This window comes from Acanthopagrus latus, chromosome 4, assembly GCF_904848185.1.
Source record: "Acanthopagrus latus isolate v.2019 chromosome 4, fAcaLat1.1, whole genome shotgun sequence".
In the NCBI taxonomy this organism is placed as follows: domain Eukaryota; kingdom Metazoa; phylum Chordata; class Actinopteri; order Spariformes; family Sparidae; genus Acanthopagrus; species Acanthopagrus latus.
Genome location: NC_051042.1, coordinates 5,706,181 through 5,722,812, shown reverse-complemented (window position 1 = coordinate 5,722,812; position 16,632 = coordinate 5,706,181). Strand labels below are relative to the sequence as shown.

General features: G+C 40.7%; 1 protein-coding gene across 1 annotated transcript in view; it reads right to left on the bottom strand.

The window, feature by feature from the left end:
- LOC119017929 (A disintegrin and metalloproteinase with thrombospondin motifs 7) overlaps window positions 1-16,632 on the bottom strand; it is an 87,522-nt gene that overhangs the window by 44,614 nt on the left and 26,276 nt on the right. Inside the window, exons 7-9 of the mRNA XM_037095123.1 lie at window positions 15,707-15,856; window positions 12,115-12,258; window positions 5,584-5,728 (exon numbers count right to left, since the gene is read on the bottom strand). Coding sequence (XP_036951018.1) covers window positions 5,584-5,728; window positions 12,115-12,258; window positions 15,707-15,856 — 439 coding nt within the window. The remainder of the gene's footprint in view (window positions 1-5,583; window positions 5,729-12,114; window positions 12,259-15,706; window positions 15,857-16,632) is intronic.

The following is a 16,632-nucleotide window of genomic DNA, read 5'->3' as shown; positions in this document are numbered from 1 at the left end:
CGTGCATTGTATGTCTTCATTTGTTTATGTTCTCATCTGTCAATACAGAGTTTAAGAATCATTAATACTGATGGCTGAAGCGTACCATCACTCACAAAGGCTGTTTCTTGCTTTGTGTGAAAAGATTGCAGTATGTTTGGTGACAGCCTTGGTAGTGCATGTTTCCTTACACAAGTCCTGTGCCTCGTAGTCTGGTTAAGGTTAGGCTCCATGTAAAATCTCATGGAAATGTAAAAGGGACTTTTACAGGCAACGATCTCAGGTGTGTTTGCAACAATTCTGAATCAACAGACCAATAAGGAGGTGTTTATTTCCCACAGGAGTAAAATCTCTGTGTGTGAAGACTGATAATACCAAAGGTCAACGTGCTGCTTATAAAACAGCCTCTGGCTGGTGAGTCTGACAGTCTAAGCCTATTTCTGCTGCTGTTGTTTGACATCTGTGATGACTGTGTGGAGGACATTTTCCACTTTAGTCAAATTCATCACCATGTGGATACAGATGATTTTTGAGATGCAAACAATTTCAGCATTTGGACTTTCAGGATGCAATTTGTGAGCAATGCTTAGCGTCTTCCAAGTGATATCCTGCCCCTTACAAGCACAGACAAAGATTAAGGAAGAGAGCAGAGAGGTTAGGGAGACATACAGTATTGATTCTCTATGTAGGGATTAACTGACACCGAAAGGTCTCAGTGACTGAACATTAAACTCCAAAGCAGTTTTGAAAGACTGGTGCTTCTAAAAAGAGCAGATCTGAGGCACAACCTGGATCTGAGTCTCCCTGGCTTTCCAGATGGCTACCTGAGCCCCATGCAAGGAGATTTATCAGGACCTGACAGCCTCCTCTGTCTGCATCTCACACAATAAACAGACAAATCAATAGAGAAACATTCCCAAACCGACAAAGTATCGAGCAGCTTATGTAATCCCTCTAACCAAGGACACTGCTGGCATCTCCACTGATTCGACAAACTGCAGCCCTCCCATGAGCACATGTCCACACAGCTGTACGACTGCTCAGGCAGTACAGGAAGCAACCACATGGTCAAAGCTTTGTCTGATAATGCTGCACTTGGATGGTAGGTCACAATTCACAAGTTAGACCTTGAAGAGAATTCACAGATGTGCTGTAGACACGTGTTCTGACAAAAGAAGTATCGTCTCCAGAAAGAAAGAAAGAAAGAAAGAAAAGTCGAACTCAACAATGACAACAACAAGGACAAGTGAATGAGGAGGAGGTTTTGCAACAAAAGGAACTGAAGTGGAATCCAATTCAATGTGAAAGTTTTGAGCACAGTTTTGTTCAGAAAGTAATCACACATAAAGCGAATGTGATTCTGTTAAACAATGTGACTTTGAACTTGTCCGCTACATAGTATTTTGTGCCTTCCTGCACTTTCATGGTGTATCACTAACACGGAAAACCAGCTGTGGAACGAGACTAAGCGCATTTGCTCAGCTACTAAGCTTTAAGGTAGTTGATTTTATTTTATTTCATTTTATTTTATGCTTCTACTTCCATACTTCTACTCCACTATATTTCAGACTTTCTGCTACTATTTGTTTGAAAGCGTGTTCAGTGATAGAAAGTACTGTACTTGAGTGCAGTTTTAAGTTACTTGTATTTTACTTGAGCATTTCCACTTTTTACTTCCACACCACTGCATTGTCTGACAGCTGCAGTTACTAGTTACCCTTCAGATTACACTGTTTCTTAACCTTCCATGCTCCGTGTTTCTCCAGATGTGTTGATCTGGTTGTGATTGTGATGGAATGTAATGTTTAATTACATTCTTTTTTTAACAATAATAGCTTTTCCACCTTTTATTTCTTTGCTTTTTTCCTCCAAACTTTTATGGTGAAACCCCGACACAGAAAACCGCTGGTGAAATGTAACTAAGTACATTCATTCAAGTATTGTACTACAGTTTTGAAGTGCTTGAGTATTTCCATTTTCTGCTTCGTCGAACTTCCACTCTGCTATATTTTAGAGATAAACTTTGTACTTTATACTCCACTACAGTTAATTGATAATGTTAGTTACTTCAGAGTTTCCTTCAAATTAATCAATTATATCAGCAAATAGATAAACAAAACAAATCACTGATTCCAATGATCAGAATCATGCTATATATATTTGATATGTATATATACACCATATCTGTATTGTTACTCAGATATGACTTTTGTGTACTCATGCACTGAATTGTTCCTATGTGTTCTCCTACTTCTTAAACCAAGTAAACTCTTTATAAACCCTCTTGGAGAAGATGGAAAGTCATCGTCACAAAGCCGGTAACAGTTTTTCTGAGGTCGTTACATTTTTGGGGGAGTAGAAAACATTTGTCTCAAGGTTTTAGGTCTTCGGGATTGTCGGATGAGTCAGCCACCATCTCAAAGTGTGCACTTTTGATGAGCTGGGGGTGAGAATCAAAAATCCATTTTTACTTACAAATAGCACCTTTAAATGGACTCAAACTTAAACATCTACAGTGGCAAAATGACAGATGCACATTAATATTAATCCCAAAACATCAGATATGATAGTAAAATATTACCTGCACAAAGAGTACTTTTACTTTTCATATATTTAGCTGATGATCCTTACTGTCACTTAAGTAAGGTTTTAAATGCAGTGTGGTGTTTTTTTTGTGTGTGTGACTCGGGTACTTTTACTTACAAAGGACTAAAGGAGCCAAATTGTTCTTCCACAACCATAAAAAAACAATGTTTTAGGTTGGAGGAAAAATTTATTCAGCACGTCAATTAATCTTAGAGGACACGGACCCTGAAATCTGGTGAGAAAACACTGATTCTTAACATTATCATATTTAACATTATTACTATTATCTTGTTTCAAAACACCACGGGGTCCCTTAAGGCAGCTGGTAACATAGCATAAAAAAAGAAGCACAACATTCTTAACAATGTGCCTGGACTTAACAAAATCTGTAGATTTTCAGCAGAGCAGGCTGTTGATTTTGTAAATCTGTGGGCATCCCACTGTTTTTCCATCCCGGGGGCTCGCTTGTAAAACCTGCGCACGTTGTTACAACTCAGTGTTTATAAGGACACTTGGTTGCTGGTGGAAAAATGCATGTGTGGTCTCTGTCTGTCCCGTCTTTAGCTGCAGTTGTTGCTGTGGCCTGTTGATCTGCATTGCATATCTGCTCCCAGCCACAATACACAAGCAGTCTAACAAACACACAGCTGTGAAAGCCCGGAGGATTTAATGGAACACACACGGCACAGGAAAGACTGCCCTAGAGGAGTGAAAATCCTGTGTCAGAAAATGTGTCTGCATCGATTCTCTCCCTCAGACAGATCTGTGGGATTCTTCCGCGGTGGGCTTGAATACTAAGACTGGTCCGAGTCTTGTTAATCATTTGCTTGTAAATCCTACTGAATCCAGGCGCTGTGAGTGCCTCGTGTCCTGCTTGAACTATGTTTCACACTTCCAGCTACAGAGAAGGATATGCTCTTTGCTCATGCAGACAGCTTAAATCCAGCACACTTCATTGGTCGAGGGTTGATGAAGAGATGGGGGTTTCCTGGGCTGAATCAGGAGGGTAGTTTGTCTGGCCATGTGGAGCTGTTCACAGATTCAGACCTACCTCTCCCGAATAGGATCAATTATGTAGATCCTTCCTGATAATTTTGCTCATCAGCAATTTATAATTTGAAAAGTCACGCTCTGCTTTTAAGATGTCGTCATGGCCTATGCAGAATATCACATCGTGCACGAAAGTCAACAGTGTTCACACAAAATACTCTACTAAAAGCAAAAGGCCAACAAACTCTTACTTAGACTGGCAACAGACAACTGTCTTTGCTTAAACTTCTCTCATTCTGAAGTATTATGCACAGTGTAATGACACTGTTCTCATATAGATTGGGTCCCTATAAACCTCCTGCCACCGGGCTGGATTTTTTCCAAAGAAATGAAAATCGCATGACAGCCCACAGGAAACACGTGAACCATCACACAACCAAAACAGCAGGAGGCGTTGATTTCCCTGGTTGCCATCCCCAGGTAACAGTGGAACAGCTGGGATAATGATGGAAACTCTACATTGCAAAAGATAAAGAAGCCACTGATGGAGGAGGCAACAAAGAGGAAGAGGACGAGGACGAGGGAAAGTGACATACACTGAGGTCAAACACTGAACGGATGGGCATCTACTGGATAGAGAGCGCTGCGGTGTTGATACGTGTCCCCTCTAACCACCAAGACTCCAGAGGGTTCCAAATCTTTGTTAAGTTTAAAAATAATTCTGCGTCCATACGAATACAACCAAGTGTTTTACTCTGCCTTTTCATACTGTAGCATTAAGATCAGAGTTTCTTTGTCAAATTAGGGTTCCTATAGTTATATTTTGCTTTAGACACGATCTAGGCTGCTCGCCATAGCCACGTTGCTAACACTGGGAATTTTAAGCAGCGATGGTCGAGGTGATGGAAGTCCCTACTGTCTTTGCAACAGTAGCGCCAACAGTGTTACCGCAGGGAAATACTGGGGTCGGAGGGAAAGTTGAAAATGTGTCTGCTTTTAATAAAAGCACAAGCGGCACAATGTGAAAATACTCTATTAAGCAAAAGGCCGGCACTCAAAACCGTAAAAAAAAAAAAAAAAACATTTAAGTATTACCAAAAATATAAGAAATAAGAGAGAGTGTAATGCAGAAAATGGTCCACGTCAAGACTTAGAGTGACAAAATGCAACAGTGGCGACCTCTGTGTCATGGATTCCTTCAGGATTCTGTAAAGGTCGATGACACACTCACTCCAATTGCCACCCTTTTTTACAGTTTTTTGTCTTGTGGCTTATCAAAAAAGCTTTGACTGTAATGATTTCATAGTTTCTTTTTTCCCCATCTAAACACGACTGGTCAACCATCATGTTGGTTTTTGTGAGGATGCGGTTTCCAATGGGGATTTCCAAAGAGAGAAGACTGTGTTCACTCTTCACCCTCACTGTGGTCACTGTTTCCGGTTTGTTTTCTCATAAAGATCTCTGAGGATTCACATCCTACTGTCCCTCCAGCCTCCTCCAGAAGAGACCACATCTGAGCTGATGAAAAGGTTGAACACTCACCTGAGTCACCTTTAGTTATTAGTACATGCCCACTGAAGGAGGCTTATAGAGCAGCCACAAGTGTTTCAGTGTGCCTGGCGCTTTGAGGTAGTTTCTGCCCTGAGTTTCACCTAAGGTGATGTACATGTCATTCTACTTTATCTGCCTGTGTGCAGCAACAAATTGCAAGCACGAGCAATTATCTAAAATTACAGAGACATAGCGGCTGTGTTTATCTTCATCTCCTCACATTGTACTGAGGAAATGATGGGATACTGGAACAATGGAGGAGGTTGCAGGTTCACAAAGGAATGTGTTGCTGCGGCAGCCTAACGAGGAGAAGGTTTCAGTTTAAATCAAAAGCAGAAAGAACACAAGACAGGACAGAGCAGGACAAATGTGTGCAGTGAAGAAGAGAAGAAGAATGGAGGAAGCTTTCATTTTGCCTATACATCTGTACAAGGTGTTGCAAGGTTTTGATTTATTTGCTGTCTTAGAGAGTCTTACATCCATGTCATCACAGAGCAGGGACCCGGAGCCATACTGCAGCTGACACTGATGGGCAGCGCTGTACAGAACCCCAGGAAGAACCGAGTTTAAGGACAGCTTCTCCTTGACCGGGGCGTCATCGAGGCACCAGCCCCAGCCACGACTGTGAGGGGAGGATAAAGAAAAACATGAGAACAGTCAGGTGAGCAGTTTATAACAGTCTCTGTGTTAAACACACAGTATCATTCTGCAATATTCCTTTTTCAATATAAATGTTTTTACTCCCTTTCTGTACTCCACTGTAGTACAGTAACGTACACGTACAGATGGGCAAGACTTTTTCCCAAATGTAATGCATTTCAGGTTTCCATGATACAACAAGAATCTTCAGCAACAGACAATTCTAAGAAACACTGATTGTGTCGCCTCACTGTTTGACAACAGAATGATCTGTAGGGAACTGCAGTGGACCGACACGTCAACAATGACCTCTTGTGAAAGAGAAAAAACAAAAGAAGAAAAAAAAAAACAAGAACTCAAGGGGAGTAAAATAATCCATCTAAGTCAAACTGAACTGAGCCTTCCTTGAACCGAGGAGACGGCCTGCGACATCCCTTATCACCCACCTACAATGCAGCACAGAGTTCTCACCCCAGACAGCTAAACGACCATTCAGACCTGAGCTCACCTGACCTTAGCAACCCTCATGAAAGCTGGTTGGGGGAAGTGGTCCTAACGACTCTGAAACTCAGAGCTCACACATGTCCTTGACTACTCTGTAAGGGTACTCCTACAGAGAGTTTAAAGCCCGCAGCTCCTCCAGTTACCGTAATTTCCGGACTAGTCGCTACTTTTTTCCCCACGCTTTGAACCCTGCGATGCATCTAATCTATAGATTTTTATGGGCTAATGGCCTCCAGGGGGCGCTCTAGCAGGAAGCGAAGAGCAAGACAGACAGGTGGAAGAGGTAATGCACCGAGGAAGACGCTGGTTTGATTGTGTTCCGAACAGTCATTTTGCGCATCATGCACACACCCTCATCATAGAAAACACATGAAGAAATGCATACAATGCAGCTTTGAAGTTAAAGGCAATTGATCTGACTGTTGAAGAAGGAAATAGAGCTGCTGCACGTAAGCTTGGCTTCAGTGAATTGATGGTGAGAGACGTTGGAGATGGCAGCGTGATGAACTGACTCAATGCAAAAAGACGACAAAAGCTTTCGGGGGTAATCAAAGCAGATGGCCCGACCTTGAAAACTTTCTTGAAGACTGGGTGAACACACAGAGAGCAGACGAGGACACCTGCGGCTTATAGACAAGTGTGGCCTATATACGTACACATTTTTTTTTTTCTTTTTAAAATTAGTTGGTGCGGCTTATACTCAGGTGCGCACAATAGTCCGGAATTTATGGTAGTTAGAACAGAAGAAGCCTCTTGGATGAGAGCTGAAATGTCCTCAACACACATGAAACATACAGCACTGAGAATGACCATGAGCTGGATGACCCATAACATCATGACTGTATAGAAATGAGCGCAGTAAAGCGTATTGTAGTAAATCACACAGTGAAAAATATGTGGCGCCGCACAAACTTATTGAAAACTGCTGTGCCCATTGATAAGGTAAATACAATTCATTCTGAAGGAGGCATGAATGTCAGTTCCAAATCTCATGGATATCCATCCGATAATTATAGATATATTTTCATTCTAGAAGGACCAACATCTACACCAGCGTCTCCATCCTCTGGGAGCCGCCCCAAGCACGGCTACAAATCCCTATTCAGCGATATTGCTTTAGAGTTTGTTAACGTCTGCGGCAGAAGCAATCTGATGTTCAATCAAAAGAACATTAAAAGCTTCTTTCTAATTAAAACCTGCAGATTAAATTAGATACAAAGAGATTTGATTAAATGCTATTTAATTTTCCTCACCAGAAAACAGCACAGACATGAGAGATAATTGGAAATATTATCACTGTTTAAGAATTAGACATACCAAGTCTGATTTATATTCATTAAAGCTATAAATGATTCTTTATTACATACAAGAAAACAACGTTAAGGGCATAATGTTTTGATTTGTTACTCACGTGTTAAATACATCCTGGTCAACTAATCTGGTTTAATATTAACAAACACTGCAAGGTATTTTTCCAGCGGTATGAATGATTCTTACTTTCATGACTAATGTAAACATAATTATAAACATACTACGTCTGAATCCCCCATTAATCTTTCACAGTGCACAAAGGAAAAGGACAACATTTTTACCTGTTCAGTGAAAACCAAATTATACACTGTCAGTCTAATTCCTTGGCATTAACCTCCCTGTAATTGTAAAGTAATCTTAAACAAACAATGTTCTCTGACATACACATGAATTATTTTACTGTCACTAGAAAATTAGCCGGCATTTAAATCTCCGTAATGAGCTGTGATGGGATTGTGATGAGCCCGTGGTCATTAATACATTTGTGCTTTTTTAATTGCATTCATGACCGTATATGGCAACGCTGATGTAAAGCTGCACTGCCAAAGCTCAGTGTAAATACAGCTGCATGGGGAGATACCTATGTCCTTTATATTATGTTATGGTGCTTAAAAATAAAGAAGACAGGCAGATAAATAAAGGACATGAAGACATATGTGCGTTGTGTTGTGTGCTTCGGTCGATCCCAGTCTTGTTATGTTCTGTGATGTCGATGAAAGGGGTAATGAATCATAGAAAAACTGTTGGAGATCATACTTAGATTCCTAAATAAGCATCAAGTCAGATTTACAGGCAGCAGTACAGAGTTTTCTCTCCAAGCAGGAGAAAAAGGGGAAAAACAAGTCTGGATAAAACTGTCATGCTCCGGAATAGCCAACTGTGAGTTTATGGCCTTCTGCACTCCACACATGTGGGCAAAGATGAGCAAAATGAAGCCAACTGGGAACAAACGTCATTGTGCAGATGCTGATCGTAAAAGAATGTTAGGAGAGCACTAATAAATTCAGGATCTGGCCAAGTGATGGTGATAGTGAGACAAAAAGATAAGTGTAGAGTGTAAGAGAAATAAAAATCACAGGATCAAACACCAGACCAATAAACCACCTACACTGCCGCACACTGTAGAGACTGTGCAATCAAATCAGCAGGCTGTGTTGCTGCTAACAAAGTGCAAATTGCACAGGATGTTTTCCCCCATTATGCCTGTATAGTGTTGAATAGAAAGATCAAATTTGACAGGAAAATACTTCTCAAACCTCGTTTTACTTCCACTGATCCATCAAACTAGAGACATGTCTTCCATATGTGACAGAAAAGCACCATATCACTTTGTGCATTTCAACCAGTCAAAGGCACCAAGAGGGAAAACACATCTTCATCGCTTTCAGTTTGCCATGGCAAATGTGTATTTACACATCAAAAGACCTGAACTATCCCTTTAAGTTTCCGATCTGATCTGCAGCATGTAGCTGACTGGTACGTGGTGTGTTTACATGATGTAACAGCGAGCATGTTTAATAGACTCAGCAAGCGGAGCGCTGGATCGGGTGCCTGCATGCAGTTAGGACAGGGTTTGTCATTCCGAGCAAACCCTTTCACGTTACATCATTTCATTTAATCACAGTCTTTTCATCCATTGTTAATACAAAAATATGACTAAAGCAGCTTTAAGGAGCAAAGTCTTTACAATTAACACATTGTAGTAAATAGCAGTTGAGCAACGTCTTGGCAATGAGAACATTTGTTCAAATATCCAAGATACCGCCGTAGATTCTGTTACAATTTCACATTTTTAATACTTTAGAATACACTTAAAGATGTTAAAAATAAAAAAAATAAAACATTTCTGAAGTTATGACGGCTGACTGTCGAGCACAACAAAATCATTAACTCGAGATGACCTCATGCTGACTATTGAACAGCAGCAATTAAAATGTTCTCCATGAGTGCCTCAGGACTGAACGGCACCTCGGAGGGCAAATTAAGGTTCTACTGCAGCCTCAGTCGAAGCAAGCTTTCCTGGAAATGTTTATGCCAGTAATTGAAGTGTATGCCGAATCCTTTCATCACGACATTCATTTACAATCAGTGCAAATGTGTTATCATAAAGCTGTGATCATATGTGCTTTGTTATGTGTGAGATTGGTCCAGGCTGTGGCTGTTTATTTCAATATCTGTGGATTCTCTAGTTAGCAGCTAATTGAACATGAAATGAGTTTTTCCTCCTTTTTTTGCCACTAAGCCTCTTTGGCCTTTCTGGAATTTCAATGACATGAAAGTGTGGCTGGGTGTTTATCAGTAGCCCATCTATGTGATAAACATCTCAACCACTCAGCTCAATGTGACCTCCCACATTCCACATAAAATAACACCTACAGATCAAAGCTCTGAAGCAGCGCGAGCAGCAGAGGCCCACGGGATGACTGAAGCCACAAACAATAGAATCCTTGTCCTGCAGTCAGCAGAAGAGATACAACATGGAGGGGGAAAGCTGGAATTCAGAGACATGAGATATGGCGTCTCATGAGAGTAAAATGGTCAGTGCAGATTCTGGATTGGCTGGCTGGATGTGGAGGTCAAAAGAGAGGAGAGCCAAGAGAGGACAGAGAGGCGTTTATGTGCCAGCTCGTCATCGTCGTCACTGAGAACGGGCTAATCTTCTTCATGTTTTCATTGAGACTATTACAGACACTTTTTAATAGAATGTAGGCAGGTCATTTGCTCATTTTAGTGTCACAGTCTGCAAAAAATTAATTTCATTGTCATTTATATTCAGTCAAAAGCAAGTTATTAGCAGTAATAAACTCATACCTGCTTCAGGGAACAAGGGTCTAGAGCCACACTGGCAACTCTGTGAGGATGCTAACAATGACAATTCTAACAATGCTGATGTTATCATCTTATTAGCATACTAACATCTGCTTACCAGCACAGAGTGCGGCTGAGGCTGGTCAGAATCTTTTGCAGGTAGTGGAAAAGATACAATTTCACATGATGCTGGAGCCAAATGACACCAAGTGGATCACATGTAGAGAACATGAGTCAGTATCAAGTGTAAACTAACTGATGTAACCCTTTGGTTTATGGACTAGCCTCAACTTTGGCATTATAGCCGGCACCGTCTTTGTTTTTTTGGACAGGAAGGTGGAACTGGGTCGATATTCAGACCGGGTCTGACTGAAAACACGGGGACACACTTTTCAATTATAAGGTAGCCGCGACCTAAAGCATACCTGAGACTTGTAATTTACAAAATGAACATCATGCTGTGTTGAAGAAGACTTGAACCCAGAGACTGAGACCATAAACTCATTAGGAAACTGTCAAGTGTGATGTATGGTCGTTTCCTTACAAGCTTACATTCAATCTTCTTGATGAGACCAGTGGAGATGCCCCCTGCTGGCCATTATACAGAACGCAGGTAGAAGGTGCTTCTGCTTTTGAGAAAGCTTGACCATTTTTTTGTCTTTGGTACCAGATTTAACAGCATCCATTAGTTACTCAGCAGATTTAACTAACAAACTCACAAATGCTGAACTCTATAGTTGCTAGAGGCGAAGTAAAGGGAACCATCACAACTTAGAAAAGATAAATCAGCTGGGGCTGTCAGTCATCGTCACTCTTTCAGGAGAATGTTAAAATGATAGTTATGTTCCTACATTATAGTGAGGACATTTGCTTCTGAAATGGTACGGACAAAATGACTAAATGACAAGAAACTGTTATCAAAATGTGTGGCAGCTCTCCCTGTCTCCATTTTAATTACCTTCACTCAGGCACACACAGGCACACACACACACAAACACACAAACCAGCGGCCTTTGTGTAGCAAACTCCCGCGAGTGTAAATATCGGCCCACGGCCCGTTTTCCTTTCCCCACGATGGAGTCAAGAAGCTACAATGCTGTCAAGTAGCTGTACACCCACCAAATGAATTCCAGATGCTTGGAGCTAAGAAACTGGGGCAACATGAAGCGAGTCACAGGAGCAGCTTATAGTACTGGTCAAACAAACACACACACACACACACACACACACACACACACACACACACACACACACACACACACACACACACACACACACACACACAAAACATGAGTTAACAGTTCACCCAAACATTAATTTCAGTTATTATGCAGAACCTGCTTGCTGACAGAAAGAACTGAACAGGTTAATATATATCCACATTTTACTTGAATGTAACCTGTAAAACCAGGAAATGACAACACTTGTAACATATCACGACATAATTAAAGACACGGTATCGTCTTATAACACAATAATAATTCAGTATTGATATTTTTGCACAGCCATACAACAGAGTCAGTGGAAGTCCATGTGACAGAGGAATCTAAAGGTCATGGAGGATTCATAGACTCTCAGGTACAATAGAGACACTTATTGTGTTCTTCCTCAGGTGTACAAACACGGAGTATAGACACGTTGTGTTCCAATGCCTTTAAGACCCTCTAAATGGATGCATTCAAAAAGCTGCAGGCAAATGGAAGTTTGAACACACAACCTCAGTCATACATCATGTGTGGCACTCACTCGAGGAAGCGGGTGATATACTGGCGACTGCAGCGTGACCACCTGGGCAGGGAGGTGCCGTACAGGAGCTGTGGAGACATGACGAAAGGTCGTTTCCCAATGGGTTCACAGTCATTACCGTTGCCATCATGCTGAATCCCAAAGCTGTGACATAAAAGCACATCCCACACAGAGGGAGCGTAAGTAGGCACAACAAGTACTGGCTTCAGAGTACAGCCACAATGTGCAACAACAAACAAATACATGTTACAATTCTTAATTGTGATGTGGGTCATTCCAACAAAGCTGTAAAGGCTGTGATTAAGGCAGGAGAAGGTAAACAAAAGGCTGCTAATCAAACGAGAGAGTTAGCACATCCCTCTTAATTGCGAATTGCCTGCCTGTTGGACATCTACTTCTGAAAAGGCCGTGGGTGTCTTTATGGGTGCTTCACATCTGCAGCAACAACAACGTCTGCAGTGAGAATTGAAGCTGGTGCATTTGGAAATATTTCTACTTTTGCTGCTAATTGCCAGTTAAAGATACGAGAATAATAAAACCTACAACTCCCTTCTAGCAGTGATAAATGCTTGTTTACTGCATGGCTTGTTGGGATTTTTAATATAAAGCATAGAAAGTATGATTTTGATGATTTATTGGAGAGAATGTTATGCATTTCACTCTATTGTCAATTTGAGCATGAAGAAAACCTTGTGCAATATGACAATATACTGTAAATATGGTATATATAATATATAGTATATATTATATTATATATATATATATATATATATATATATATATATATATATATATATATATATATATATATATATATATATATATATATATATATTTTACATATATATAAAATATATATCTATGATATGTATATACACCCATATATATATTTCATATGTCTCTGACACTGTAAACTGAAGGGATGATAGGGCTCAAAGTCATGAATTAAGTTAAATTAATGAGTTAAATTGTTATTGTTGATAGGAATCTTGCGATAACTTTTAAAGGGGCATTATGTAGTTTGGAGAAGAAATCAAAATTCAGAATTTGAATATTTACAATATTAACAGGGTAGTAATGCAAACTAAGAAATATGTATTCATTCCATTCCTGAATTAACAAGGTCCCAGAACACTGTCTGAAGATAGAAAGTTAGCAGGGTCCGCCACATATAAACAAAGCGTCCCCTAAGGTCAGTTTGATTATCCAGACATGAAAACAAAGAAAGTTTGATTATTTAGTTTATTAAGGCAGAGAGAGCACCTTTAATCAAGGAATCTAACAACATAGGCAGGGTCATTACATTAACTTATCTTGCTTTGGTGCTTAACTGTGTGTATAGCTTAAGTCTACTTTTTCTAACTGGTCATACTGTAAAGTGACTCCTGTCTCTATTGAGTTTGTGTACAACTGTTGATGCTACGCAACTGCCAAGAATACACAAGCAGGAGTTTCATTTTGTTGTTTGGGGTATACTCTCGATTCACATTTATGCCTACAGCTGGCAAAATATGCAAGCAATCTATATCTTTTACACTAACAGTCTCGCTCATTAAGGTCGAGAGGGTTGATGATGTCACCCACTATCTTGTTCAAATCGAGGAACCTAAAAAAGACAGAAGGGTCACTACATCAGAGACTGTTGCTTTGGTGCCAGACAGTGGTGACAGCAGTACTGAAGTCTATGGAAGATGCAAAACAGCTAATTAGCAACTAACCAGCTAATTGTCTCACCCCAATGCTATTTCGCTTCTTGGATAACAAAATTACATCAACAGTTTCATGTTCAATATAGAAAGAAGTTATTTTACAGTATCAGTTGCAGAAAGAAGAGCTGAGTTATTTAAAGGTGGCAGGAGGGAAAAACAAAGAAGTGTCACTGTGTTTATCTTTATTAGTGACTGAAAAGAGCAGCAAAGTTAAAACAAGAATCTATGCTTGAGGGTAAAATTAGGAGAAAAATTAGCAGTCCCAAAAATATGTACACTTTCTTTTCTCTCTTATCTAAACTTTCTATACCACAGCACCTCTGTACACTGAAAACAACCTCAGTCTGTAATTCTACTGTCGGAGCCTCAGTGAATTCATTTTCATTTTGTCTGTACAGGAAGGACGGACTGGTATTCACAGAGGGCTCCTGTCAATCCAGAACTCATTCAAGCATTCAACAACCTTAAAAACAGACCAAACATGAATTGATGACTGCCTGCCAACCATACACAGTGGAGAACGAGCTCAGCTGGCCCACAACAATCAAGATGAACAAACAAAACTAGGTTATCAACCACACACTGACTGTAGTCAGGTTGAATCAGTCTGAAGAGAATGTGATTTTAATTGCAAACTGCATGTATACAGACGGATCGATGGAGGGTCGGAGGCAGAGCATGAAGACTTTACAATTGTCTAGGGATGTTTCCCCGCCGGGACGTTTGTTTGATTGACTTTTGCTCTGTACGTGAATGTAGTATTACTCTACGATATATATTCAGATATGGCCCTTTCCTTTGGGACTACATTCCCTCACCATACGTCAGACTTTCAGCGGCTGTCTGACAGAAATGCAATGCACCAAAAATACAGTGAACACCTGAATGTATACAGGTGGCTAAGTCTTGCTGTCTGTCAGGACGACTGGCAGTAATGCTCTGCTTCACTGTTGGTAATATGCGCTGCTTCTCCACACAGGAGGAGACCTGACAGTCATCTTCTGCAGGTTATACACTGACCAGGGATCAGTACATCATACAACCCGGCCCTGAAAGACCCCAACTATCAATTTAATGTTAAGCGGTTCCCACTAGCACCCAATGAAAAAAAAAAAGCCATCGCAACCTTAACTCGGCTGAACTCAGTGAATTGGGCTGAGTTTGCCACAGCCAGACACGAGGGAGATCATGTTTCTCGTTCTCACTGTGGCAGAGTTATACTGTAATTAGTCCAGCTCGTCAGTCCTGTTGACTGTTCGACATGCAGATAAACATATCGACTCTTTTATCACACAATTCATTGTAAACAGCTTTATAAAGAGCACTGAATCCTTATCATAGCAGAAGATGCTAATGTTCTCATCAGCCAGTTAGAATACCAATTATTTGGTTCATTTGTTGAATTTAACCTCACTGCATTCAACCCACGCAGCACTGAAAACAGAATTTGTTCAGGAGGTTTCACACTGCTCCTCTGCTTCACCAAGGTCTGGAGATTAGCTTCTTTTTACGAGTGAGTGGATTTTGTTACTTTCTGAGAATGTGCTTTTGCCATTTAATATTCTTTAATTACCCAGTCTGCGGTGAAGTCATTTGAGGGAAAGAAAACCCTCAAGCAGGTCATTAAGAGGCTAAATTATAAATCAGGATGAAAGAGCAACAAGTGTCCCAGGTTAATCAGCTGATAACAATCTGCAAGCAACCGTCGGTTCAGCCAGAAAAATCAACCATTGCTGGCTGAGTGAGGAGAGGGAGCTTTAGTGGTCAATCAGCAGGTGTTATCGTTGTTGATTTAACACTTGTCATGCAAGATCAGATTACATCATCAGTTATATTGTGAGTGTGTGTGTGTGTGTGTGTGTATGTGTGCAGTGAACACTTACTTGTGTCCCAGCTCATGAGCCACAGTGAAGGCCAATGGGAGGCCTGTGTCCTCGCTAATGCTGCAGCTACGATGTGGCTGACACATGCCGGCTACGTGGGACAGACCCAAAGTCTCACATGGCGTGTTGATAGCTGCACAGATGTCTTTCCTGTGAAGAGTGGAGTGTTAGTTAGTCATGGGTTGGAAGAGAAACAAGAGACAAGTGACACACTGGAGGTCACATAGAAGGTGGGATGGATTAACGGAGGGAGACTAGAGAAAAAGTGGTGGGCACTCACATCAGCTCAGAGCAGATGTCACAGGTCTTGCTGATGTTATTCTCATACTAGCCACTATCTGTTTGAAATAATTCGGGCCAGAGCAGGTCTCAACCTGCGAACTTACTTTTTCGAACTCCTCCAAGGTGATATCACCGATTTCCATGAAATTTTGCACACAGCAAAGAACTTTGTTATTCCAAACAATACTCAAGTTATTAACTAACAACATCCTGTACATTTTGCTTAAAACACCAAGTGTTGCACATGTCCACATTGGTCTGTCTGAATGACATGAAACCCAGGTGACTACTTCCCCATGAGCCACTAAGGCTGTGAAAAAATGATAACCTTACTTTTTCCAACTTCTCCTGGGCCATTTAACCAATTTGCAACAAACTTTGCAAGTTGCATTGCAGCTTTCACCTACGTCACACCTGGTGGCGTGGCCCATTTTGATGCGTCGCCATTTAAACCATCAACTCATTATAACTTTCACATACAATTTATCATCTATGCCATCTACAAATTGCTCAAATATGTAGAGGGTCTTGCTCAGCACACCCCAACGGCAGCAAAATGCCATATGTACAAGAATGTATGTACTATGTATATAGAATATACTATGTACATACATAAATACTCATAAGTATCAGGGGTCGGATGA